This window comes from Labeo rohita, chromosome 5 (genome assembly GCF_022985175.1).
Source record: "Labeo rohita strain BAU-BD-2019 chromosome 5, IGBB_LRoh.1.0, whole genome shotgun sequence".
Lineage (NCBI taxonomy): Eukaryota > Metazoa > Chordata > Actinopteri > Cypriniformes > Cyprinidae > Labeo > Labeo rohita.
In genome coordinates this window covers 15184495-15196851 of record NC_066873.1, presented here as the reverse complement: position 1 = coordinate 15196851, position 12357 = coordinate 15184495, and the positions used below count along the sequence as shown (strand labels likewise).

The following is a 12357-nucleotide window of genomic DNA, read 5'->3' as shown; positions in this document are numbered from 1 at the left end:
TATACATTTATAACTGGTCATTTTTAATTTTAGGCCACAGGAATTAAAGTGGCTTTTAAATCCTTTAAAATATATATATTTTTTCAAATAATAGTCAAAATGCCTTTCATTGAAATCGTTATCCGAGAACATAGAATGAATAGATTTTTTTTTTAAACATAATACTAGACAGATACACATTGAAGACATTTTAGTACTACCTAACACCTCAAATCCCCAAAATGTGCAGGTGTACTGGCAATCACCTTTATTCTTACAGTTTTTGATAAAAAAATATTTGTTTTTACATATTATAAATAAAATGCATAATAACAATGTGTCAGTTTACTGCTGATTTACTATAGCTTAATTATGATTAAAGTTGATTCAGCTATTTTACTAGTTGTCTCACTTCACCTGTATTCTATCCTTTTTTTTAAAGATTTATTTTTGGTGTTTTTAGAGGAGGAATGCGAGGGTTTATGGTGTGATTTGGGCAGTGTTGGGGGTAACGCATTACAAGTAACGCAAGTAATAATATTACTTTTTTTTCAAGTAACTAGTAAAGTAACGCATTACTTTTGAATTTCTAAGAAAATATCTGAGCTACTTTTTCAAATAAGTAACGCCAGTTAGTTTTTTCCCCCATTTATTTATTGACAAGTCTCATGTCGGGAAATTGGGAGTAAACATGATGTTACTGTATTCTAGACTAAATGTGAACATGCATTAATTCATCTCACTCACAAAAAAGAGATTCAGTATTCCTCAAAATGAATAAAAACAGTGAAATGCAAACTCAGAATTAATAATTAAATATAATTAAACATGTTAAATAAAACAAATATCCTTTATGTATTTAAGTCCATTTTATTAACCAGTGTCTTTGCTGCTGACCTTTGATGATGCAATTCAACCATACTAATAAGCAAAATTTACTTCAGATAAACTAACATTTGTGCTTCATTTTTTAATAGCTGAAGAGTGATCTCCTGCATAAATGTAATTTTCTTTCAGCCTGAGGCAAATTCATTTCACTTTTGGCTTTTACATTAGAATTGTTTTATATTAAAAACAAAGAAGCATGCCCTGCCCAGATTTAAAAAGTAACGCAAAAGTAACGTAATGCATTACTTTCCACAACTAAGTAACGTAATTAGCTACTTTTTCAAGGAGTAACGCAAAAATGTAATGCATTACTTTTAAAAGAAACTTTCCCCAACACTGGATTTGGGACAGGGCCAAACTTGGGATGCCTGTAGCGCAATGGCGCTATATATCGACGCTCTGCCCACAAGGCTCTCGGTGCCAACCTTATCGTGTTTTCTTAATCAAAGTTTCTCTTTGCACAGTGCAAATAGTCTGTTCGCAAAAGTTATTTACAGTACAGCTCCACCCAAAATTACATACAAAATTGCATTACATTACATTTCAATAACACTTTAAGTCAGGGGCGTAATTTCCACAGGGGACACTTTCAAATTCGTTTGTTAAAATAATGTCGTATTGTAAAATGTTCTGTATCATGCTTGAAAAATTAATCTTGGTCTCTATTTGCCCTTTGAATATTGAGAGAGTAGCCTAGCCTACTTTGATTGTGGCTGCACTTACTGTTTGGACTTAATAGACTATTTTTTATTTAGACTATTTTTAATTTATACTGTTTTCATTTATATCTGTAAAACGATCTCTAGGAGGTCAAATGTTCTAGAAGCTCATAATTCATGTACAGTCCTAAGGTCTGAAGAGGCATGAAATTATACAGGAGAGAAGCCAGTCAGTTGAGTTTGTAATGTATGGAAATGCAGGAAATGGGATTCAAATCGAAAATATTTTCCCCCATTTTGAATGAAATAGCCTAAGCTAAAAGAAGTACTTGTGGATTAATATGAATGGCAGCAAGCAGGAATGGCCAGAATGCTTGTGGATTAATTTTATCTGCTTACAAGAAAAGATTGGATATGGATGTAATTGCGAACAGTTAGTAGTCTACTAATTTTATTATTGATCATGCTACATACTACGGCATTCGATTTCACACGTGTCCAACTAGAAGTGACAGCCTGCTGAATAAAAAATCTTTAAAGATTATTCACGATTACATATTGTTGCCAAAATACCTCTTTACAGTGCGTTATTATGAGCTGTTTGGCCGATCTCTATCTATCTAATAATTCGCTTGTCCAGTGCTTTAGTGACAGATCAGATATATGAAAGTATACAAGTTACACCGTAATTAAAATGCGGCAGACTTTAATGGATAGTAAAACAAAGGCAGAACACCGCATAACTCCAAGTCGGCACCGTAACCTTATATTGACGTGCAGCTATACAAAGGCAGAACGCGGTAACTCAATTTGAGCGTTCTAAACAAAGAATAAGAGCGGTAACTGGTGTTATACAGTGTTCTGCCTTGGTTTCTCCAGGGGGTTTCGAAGTTACGGTTAAGACAATCCATTATTTTCTTGGAAAAACAACTAAATTGATATATATATATTTTTTGTTAATATTACACACCCCTATTGGATACTGTTTTACAATGTACAATGTAAGTATTTGGCACTGTTTACACTAAATGCAAATAGATTCTAACAACTATTTACACTAAATGCAAATAGACACTTACACACTTCATGCTAAGAAAATATTGCTATTCTCACCTAGTTTCACTTATCACGATTGGCACTTATTCCAAATAGTCTCTGCTTTTATTAATGGTCTTCTTAAAAAAAGAAGAAAACAAAAACTAACAATATAACAAATAAATAGATAACATTATTCAGAAAATATAGAAAAACAAATAAACGTTGTAACTTTAGAAGTAGCATAGATCAGTGAACACATTGTCCTAGTGGGAAATATTAAGAAATGAAGAGTGAATGACCAAAATGACATATATAATATTTTGTACATTTTTTCAGTGAATATGAGAAATGTTGCACAACAGTCTCGGTAAAACATCTGTTTGACCTGCTAGACTTATACCTCTTCAAAAAATCTTTATTAAATGCTGCATCAGAGGTCATAAAAACACATGCAAATTGTGCAATAACTGTGCAAAGGTTTAATAAAGATTTTTTGAAGAGGTATAAGCCTGGTATATGACTGTGTGCGGATCTTGATTGTTTGATTGCTCCATGTTTTTTCTGGATCTACGCACCGGACCAACTTGGACATTTGGCGTTGCTCCTTTTCTGTGACTTTGACCTGCTAGACTTCCCATCTGAGATCATGGCAAAAATAGAAAGTCCTATCACATGCTGGCTAAGAGTGCTACGCTAACAGTTTGATCTGTCACAACATGACTGTAGGGAAATCAGGTAGATCCTTTTTTTCTCAGTTTACTATTACCGTTTTGTCACACATTTGTATTTTCTGCTGTGACTGTTTAGATTCATGCAACATTTAGCTAGACAAGTGTGCTGTGACCCTGATGTTTGTTTGCAATAGCAAATACTATTGAGCAATTCCTCATCCTGTTTTTTAAGGAAACTACAGTAAATCTGAGTTAAGATTTCAAGATGATCTGAATAAATGTAAACAAATAAATTAAGGGAAATTAATCCATCATTTGCAGTATCAATAGGCCTGGTTTGCAATATAATATAAACACACTTCACTTGTACTTAAAATGTCTTTGTGATACATGATGTTTAAAAAACAGCCTGGCTTGTTGGCCCGTGAGGCATCCCTCTGATGTCAACTGTTAAAAAATCCAGCTGAACAGCAAATAACATGAGAAAAAAAAAATGTTTTTTTTAAATTTAGCTATCCCTAATTTTAATTATTATAGCTGTGCTTGGTATAAATGCCCCACCTTTTAAGAAACCTGTCTATTGCTTAACTTTCACATGTCTGTTGTTTAACATTCTCACATTCCACAGATGAGTATCAGTGAATAGTTACATGGCCACTGTTGACTTTAACAAAGGACACTTTTAGTATTTAAAACACTGGCCATCACTGAAACTTGGATCAAATCTCTATCAGTGTTTCAGAATCAGATTCACTAGTATTCAAAATATGTGGTCAGTAGGGCTTTATTTATTTATTTATTTATTTTTTAAGAAATTAAGACTTTTATTCATCTATAAAAGCCAGTACATACAGAAAATGCAACTTAAAATTTTATTACATGAAATTAAATGAAATTGTTCAAATTAAATTTTAATATATATTTAAAATAGAAAATGATAGTTTTGAACTGTAATAACATACCTCAATAGAGGTATTTTGCTGTATTTTGATTAAACACACGACTTGGTGAGCATACAAGATTTCTTTCAAAAACATAAAAAAATCATACAAACCCTGAACTTTTTGAACGGAAATGTTAAGAAAGCTGTGCTGCAGGTCTCCTGTTTGACGCAGTTACGTCTCACAAATGCACTTGTCAAACAGAACTGCCAGTGGTCTGAACAACAGAGGCTCTTTTGTTTTTTTCCGACTCAGCTGATTGGCAAGCTGCGATTTGCCTCAAGGACTAATGAGTTAATCCATATTTGTGTGATTAGCTTTTTAAACTTTGTTTTAGTTATTCAGAAACAGCATATGAAAAGCATCAGCAGTTTAATATTGATCAGACCCAATGCATTTTTCACAACTTTGTAGCTATAACAGTTAATCAGAGTGAAATAAAAAATCTAAATTAGTGACAGAAACCTGCTCAAGCAACTCCGAAAGGACCGAAGTGTATGTCAAAGGAATGCAGAGGGAATGAGAGGAAGCTTTATCACTCTTTTGCATCAGCGCGACTTGAATAGAGGAGGAGCAATGCATGCAGCCCAACACTATAAAACCATCAGAGCTGCGACTTTATGGATTTTTGCGCCTATAATTGGCCTCATATATGCCTGGAACACAACTCACTAAGGTACATATGCTCCTTCTTTCTCACACAATCTGGTGATGTTTGTATTAAATCTAATAGATAATATTTCTTTATTTCAAGGGTGGCCCACTGAATGTCCCACATCTTTGCAGAACTTCGACTTCACAGTATCCCAGCGCTCAAAACACAAAGGTGAGATGTTTCCTGTGTTTGTCTTTTGGGGAAAAAAGGAAAATCCGGTCCGTATTGCTCCAGAGGAATGTAAACACCCCCTGCAAAGAACATCAGACTTTTTTTGATCACTACCATTATTGTACCATTGAAACCTGTTAACATTTACAGGAGCTGCAACCACTCATGGCAAATCCAGTCTGTGAAACTACAGCACAGAAGAAACAGCAGCCGCAGGGACCCGAGAGGCCAAATTCACGTCAGAGGTTTAAAGAAAAGCTTATGCAATGGGTCTCATACATCGCTGGAGACATGGCAGTGTTCGGAGAATGGATGAAAGGTACAAGAGCAAACTAGATTAAACAGAAGAGCCAAATTTAGAAAGAACGAAAACGAGAAAATTGATTCAGCATTGAGTTTTGAGTTAGAGAGTGTAAAATGATCAATAAGGTAATCAAGTAGGGAAAAGCCTTGTTCTATATCCCAACTAAACATTTCTGTTTCTTTCACAACAACGATGACTAAACAACAAAGATATTTCAACACTTGTGTCTTTCTGAAACAGTTCTGCTACTTGTAAACCAGTGGAAATTTGTTAGAGGTTACATACTGACACTTTGCGTCTAGGAAGGTGGATAATGAGTGATCCACACCCGACTAAAAAACAATATGCTCTTATTAAAATTAATACATGCAGTCTGTTGACATGTAGTTGAAGTCACAATGCTTTAAGAGCTGGGCGGTGAAACTTTTTGAAATTGAAAATCAGGGTAAATTTAACTTATTTTGCCTTCTAGGAAACATGTAAGTATCTTCTGAAGGGCAGTACTAAATGTAAAAAATATGATATTTAGGCAAAATAAGAAAAATGTACACATCTTCATTCTGTTCAAAAGTTTTCACCCTCTGCTTTTAATGCATTGTGTTTCCTTCTGGAGCATCAGTGAGCGTTTGAACCTTTTGCAATAGTTGCATATGAGTCCCTCAGTTGTCCTCAGTGGGAAAAGATGGATCTCAAAATCAAACAGTCATTGTTGGAAAAGGTTCAAATACACAAAAATGCTGGAAAATCAAAGAATTTGTGGGACCTAAAGGGTTTTTCTGAAGAACAGCAGGCAGTTTAATTGTTCAGGACAAACAAGGGACTATCTTATTCAGGTCAGTACTAAATAAAAAATAACATGCATTTTGTATGATCCCTCTTATTTTGTTAAAATAATTAACATTTTAAACTTTTGTAAACTTTTGACTTCAACAGTAGTGCAATTTTAATGACCTGTGATAATTACAAAACACACACTCATGGATATGCAGACTAATAGCAGTAGTGTAGTAGCAGTCACAGTATTTCATAACATAAATACAGTTTTGTTTTCGAACGTCTGTGCAAACCTCTATGGAGATTTTCTTTGTACCGATCATGTTCGTTCACTTATTTACCCTGTTCAGGGCAGTTTATCCTGCTTCAGATTCTGGACTGGGTGCTACGGGGAGCTGCTCAGGTGATGTTTGTGAACAATCCTCTCAGTGGACTGATCATCTTTGCTGGATTGATTCTGCAGAACCGATGGTGGGCGCTCAATGGTTTTGTTGGCACTTTGTTTGCAACAGTTTCTGCCCTCATCCTTGGTCAGAACAGGTATTTAGGGGATGACTTATAGTGCTTTTACATTTGATGCTCTAAATGTTTGAGCAAGGTTTCATTGTTATACCGTATTTCCCTCAGAGGTGCGATCGCAAATGGCCTGTACGGATATAACGGCATCTTGGTTGGTCTTCTGATGGCGGTTTTCTCGAATGCAGGAGATTGGTATTGGTGGCTGCTGCTTCCCAACATTTTCATGTCAATGGCATGGTGAGTTCATCTCTCAGCTGTTCGGTTCATTCATGCGTCATGACTAATTTGGATTTGTCTCAATAAAGGAAATAAAGGTCTTGATAAATCGACCCCAGTCTGGAGATACTGGGTAGTCGTAGCTGATGGAATTCACAGAAAATCCTGCAGTGTGTTCGACATAGACTTTTTTATCTTTAGACTATGAATCTATCCAGTTGATGTATATCAAACATTAATATTTTGAACTAATTTTTAAACACAGATCATGCATCCCCTATCAACGAGCTGCATGTTTCTGCATGAGTTGTATTTGGAACAACTTGATAGTCTCGTAGTGTGTCATCCTCAGTTGTTTTGTCTACGGTGCCTAGTTTTTCTTTGTAACCATTTACAAATTGGCAAGACTATGATGCCTCATGTTTTAAAATACACTCAGATTTTATAAACGTGACCCTGGACCACAAACCCAGTCTTAGGTAGCACGGGTATATTTGTAGCAATAACCAAAAATACACTGTATGTGTCAAAATCGTCAATTTTTTTTAATGCAAAAAAATCATTAGGTTATTAAGTAAAGATCATGTTCCATGAAGATATTTAGTAAATTTTCTAACATAAATATATCAAAAATTCATTTTTGATTGGTAATATGCATTGCTAAGAACTTCATTTAGACAACTCTCAGTATTTTGATTTTTTTTTTTTTTTTTTGCATCTCGGATTACAGATTTTCAAATAGTTGTATCTCGGCCAAATATTGTCCTATCCTAACAAACCATACATCCATTGAAAGCATTTATTCAGCTTTCAGAAGATGTGTAAATCTCAATTTCAACAAATTGACCCTTATGACTGGTTTTAGGGAAGCTTTAAGGAAGGATTCAGATACATAGTGCTTATTTATATTAAGTGCAAATAAGGTCCGAAATTCTTGTCTGAAATTTTCACACGTTAAAAAAAAATACAAACTTACATTGTATCATTCACATTTACACACTGCCTCCGAAACATTCATCCATCGTAAAAAATCAGGTTTGATTTTCTAAAATTTTGCTTCCATAACAAGCATTTTGATAGGAAAGGATGACAAATTTGAAAAAAAGACACAAGCTAATCAGCAGCTTTAGTGGCACAGGTAATAAATTGCATAGCAGAACCCGAGTTCGAATCTGCCTTTTGCTGAACTTCTTCCTTTTCACATCATAAATCAGATCAGAAAGGCATTAATTTTCAATAAAATGAAAGGAATAATTGAAAAGTGTAAAATAAAGTGCCTCACATGTGTTTATCGGTTAGGGGTGTGTGTAGGAAGAGCATTATTGTCCCAAGTCGGCATCCATTTAATTTTAATAAAAATTATAATTTACACTCAACACGTTATTGAATGCTGTTTTATAATGTATTACAACACTGAGGTGCAAATATCTGCCACTTGCACTAAGTAGTATAAATAGTATCTAATATTTTTGCAAACATACTGCTATGTCTGCGTAGTGTAAATAGAATATGTTGCTATTTGCACTCAGTGTAAATAGCATCTATCGCTGTTTGCATTTATGTGTAAATGGCATATTTTCTTAGCGATAGATGCTTTTTACACTAAGTAAAAATAGCAGTATTTTGCACTGCAAATAGAAGCTACCATTAAAATGTGAGGAATTTAGATTCTTCAAAAACTGCGACATACTCGCATGGAATGTTCCATCAGTCGAAGACTGTCATATGATTGAGTTACAGAAGATTTGTCATATGGAAAGGAATGTAAAAAAATGAACATCTATTTTTAGATTTTTATCTTTTCCTTATGGGGTTATGTATGCACAAAATGACTTGAAAATCAGATTGTATTTACATAAATATTAGTTAGTCATGCTGGCTGGCATTTTACACAAGGCTAGTCTAGACGAGTGGTTCTCAAATAGTTTTGCTTTTTACTTTAGACTTAGTCTTTTACTTTAGATCTAGTGGTGATCCAAATATATATTTTACCTTGCATAGTTTTGTTTTATGCAAATTAGCCATCTGCCTAGCAGGCATGAATCTGATTGGTCACACACCCCTTTACACCTCCTTGAAATGTGAAGCATTTCCTCCTCATTCACCTGCTCCTATTTCCTATTCATTTTGCAAACTATACATGATTATATAGTTGCATTTTATCATTTGAATGATTTTTCCCTATTATGAACCACTAATTTAGGATCACTGCTGAATTATATAATCCTAACAGTGTTGTTTTCTCCAGTCCCATAGTGTCCAGTGCCTTGGCTTCCATCAACAGTCGGTGGGACCTGCCTGTTTTCACCCTCCCGTTTAACATACTAGTGTGTCTCCATATGGTGGCCACAGGCCACTACAATCACCACTTTCCTCAGGTTCTCTTCCAGCCACGCAAATCCATGCATAACCTGACATGGTCTGAGCTGGAGTATTCTAAGGTAAGAGCTAGCAAGTGAAAATGAAAGATTTTAGAACGGAAATCTGTCCCAAATTTGCATCTTGATAAGCAGCCACGTCCCCTAAACAAGAAGCGTTTATGTAACAGTTCTGTTTAGGAATCTTCTAGATTGATGTCACATGACAGTGAAGAGAGCAGATTTGTCACAAGATACTGTAACTGACACTGTGAAATTCAATCTACCAGGAAATTCAAAATGATCTGCTCAGATTGAATGTCATATAAGGCTGGTTAAATCTCATAAAAGTTTATTATATTAAAGAGCAAGACCTGAAAGTCACAGTAAAGGTGACTTAAAGAATTAACTCACTTCCAAAATAAAAAAAATTCCTGATGATTTACTCACCCCCATGTCATCCAAGATGTCTGTCTTTCTTTCTTTAGTCGAAAAGAAAATAAGGTTTTTGAAAAAACATTCCAGGATTTTTTTTTGCATACAGTGCACTTCAATGAGGATCAATAGGTTTAAGGTCCAAAATGCAGTTTCAATGTAGCTTCAAAGGGCTCTACATGATCCCAGCCGAGGGATAAGGGTCTTATCTAGCGAAACGATCAGCCTTTAAAAAAAAAAAAAAAAAAAAATACAAATGTATATACTTTTTAACCACAAATGCTCATCTTGCACTAGCTCGACACATTACGCAGTCACATGGGAAAAGTCACTCTATTCTATTAAAGTCTCGTATGCTTACCAAGGCTGCATTTATATAATAAAAAACAGTAAAACAGTAATATTGTGAAATATTATTACCATTTAAAAGAACTGTTGTCTATTTTGATGTCTATTGCTAATATTGCTAACTGTTATCTCTCTCTCTCTCTCTATATATATATGTGTGTGTGTGTGTATATACATATATATATATATATATAAAGATGTGATATATTCCTGTGATGACAGCTGAATTTTCAGCATTATTGCTCCATTCTTTAGTATCACATGATCCTTCAAAAATCGTTGTAATATAGGACTTTTTACTGTATTTTTCATGAAATAAATGTAGCCAATAAGCCAAAAATCATTATTATTCCAAACTTTTGACCATTTTGTTATTCTTTTACAGCTCTTCTGCTCAATTCCTGTGGGTATTGGGCAGGTATATGGGTGTGACAATCCTTGGACAGGAGGGATATTCATGGTCGCATTGTTCATCTCCTCACCCATAACATTTGCACATGCAACTATTGGATCAGCAGTTGGTATGGTGTCAGGTAAGTGTATTTATATATTTAATTATAAATATCATCAGCATTAGACATTTTAGAATTGATAATTAAAGGATTATTTCACTCCAGTATTCAAAATTTCTGATACTTTATTCACCTCCATGCCATCCAAGATGACTTTCTTTCTTTGTTCGAAAGAAATTTAGGTCTTTGAGGAAAACAATCCAGGATTTTTCTCTATATAGTGGACTTCAATGGGCATCAACGGGTTGAAGGTCCAAATTGCATTTTCAATGCAGCTTCAAAGGTCCCAACACAATCCCAGCCGAGAAATAAGGCTCTTATCTAGCAAAAGGATCACTCAATTTCTTAAAAAAAATACAATTTTATATACTTTTAGCCACAAACCACTTTTTCCTCAGCTGGGATCCCTTTGAAGCTGCATTGAAACTTCATTTTGGACCTTCAACCTGTTGAGCACCATTAAAGTCCACTATATGGAGAAAAATCCTGGAATGTTTTCCTCAGAAAAAAATATTTTTGAGTGAAGAAAGAAAGACATTTTGGATGACATGGGGTGAGGAAATTATGAGGAAATTTTTATTTTGATAGCGAACCAATTCTTTTAAGTCATCTTTACTGTGACTTTCAGGTCTTGCTCTTGCTGCGCCGTTCCAGAACATCTACTTCGGCCTGTGGGGTTATAACTGTGTTTTGGCCTGCATTGCTATTGGTGGGATGTTCTACGCTCTCACATGGCAGACACATCTTCTGGCTGTGGCCTGTGGTAAGTGGAAAATGTTCTCTCGTTCCTGATTATGTAATAACAATTTCCTATATCATTACACAGTTATGGTCAAATCACTGAAATGACTATCTTGTTTCCCTATAGCATTCTTCTGTGCCTATCTCGGCTCGGCAATCGCAAATGTCATGTCTACCGTAGGTATCGTAAAACCCAGAATATGAAATACACAAAAATGTGTGTGATTTTAATTGGTTTTATGTGGTTTTTCAACAGTTTGGACTCCCAGCATGCACCTGGCCATTCTGTCTCTCCGCCCTCACTTTTCTTTTGATCACAACGGAGATAAAAAACATTCATAAACTGCCTCTCGCTAAAGTCACCTATCCTGAGAAAAACCTGATATACTTCTGGAAGATGAAGAAAGTGGAGAGGATTGACAAACAAAGGAAAAATCAAGAGAAAGATGTAGAATCACAGCAGAAGAAAGAGGAAATAATGGCTGCAATGGAAACAAAAGAACACAAGCGTCTTGATGTTTGCAGTGTGGACGTTCCACAAGAGGAAACCACACAAAATGGTCAAGATAGGAATCCGGAGGCAATTGAACTTAATTTAACTCAATTATAAATTTCCCTTAAATGGTTCACATGATGTTTATTTGCTGAAGGAAAACACAACACAAAAATAGCTGTGGAAAATTGTTCTGTAATGCACTAAACATCATTTAGCATTTTTTGACTATATTTATTTAAAAAAATAATATATAACTATATCTATTCTGTAGAAATAGAAACAATAGGAATGCACATGGATTTTGTTTCAATATACAGCTGTCGTCACTTCTTAATAGCATGTCACGTTTAAAGTATGTGAGCCACAAGCACTTTTAGCTTCCAGGCAGGAAGGCAGATACATGTCAAATTAAAACGTCAAATAGTTTTGTTGTTGTTTTCCATCATGACATTGTTATTTAATGGTGCAGTTTACTTTTTATTTTCTAGATCTAACTCATTTTCAGATAAATGAGAATGTATCGTGTTGAACTGATCTATTTCAGTGTTTCCACCATCTGTAGCAGCTTTGTGTTTTATTTTTATAAATTCCAATAAATGTGTATTTTTTAACATAAAAGTTACATGTGTATCTCATCTTTATTATAGGTTCTC

At 34.7% G+C, this 12357-nt stretch overlaps 1 protein-coding gene across 1 annotated transcript; it reads left to right on the top strand.

Annotated features, from left to right (window-relative positions):
• The first annotated feature begins 3037 nt into the window (after nt 1–3037).
• slc14a2 (solute carrier family 14 member 2) lies at nt 3038–12144 on the top strand. Its single transcript, XM_051109833.1, has 11 exons — nt 3038–3299; nt 4632–4852; nt 4931–5002; nt 5153–5321; nt 6431–6620; nt 6708–6836; nt 9064–9256; nt 10341–10488; nt 11096–11230; nt 11336–11385; nt 11465–12144. The coding sequence occupies exons 2-11, from the start codon at nt 4829–4831 to the stop codon at nt 11816–11818; spliced, it is 1464 nt and encodes a 487-aa protein (XP_050965790.1). The 5' UTR covers nt 3038–3299; nt 4632–4828; the 3' UTR covers nt 11819–12144.
• The last annotated feature ends 213 nt before the right edge of the window (nt 12145–12357 follow it).

What these genes read in the sequence shown, in the direction of transcription:
- slc14a2 (XM_051109833.1), top strand. Translation starts at nt 4,829, where the DNA reads ATGCCTGGAACACAACTCACTAAG. An exon ending in CCAGCGCTCAAAACACAAAG is followed by an intron (nt 5,003 to 5,152) that starts GTGAGATGTTTC and finishes TAACATTTACAG; the next exon opens with GAGCTGCAACCACTCATGGC. An exon ending in TCTTCTGGCTGTGGCCTGTG is followed by an intron (nt 11,231 to 11,335) that starts GTAAGTGGAAAA and finishes GTTTCCCTATAG; the next exon opens with CATTCTTCTGTGCCTATCTC.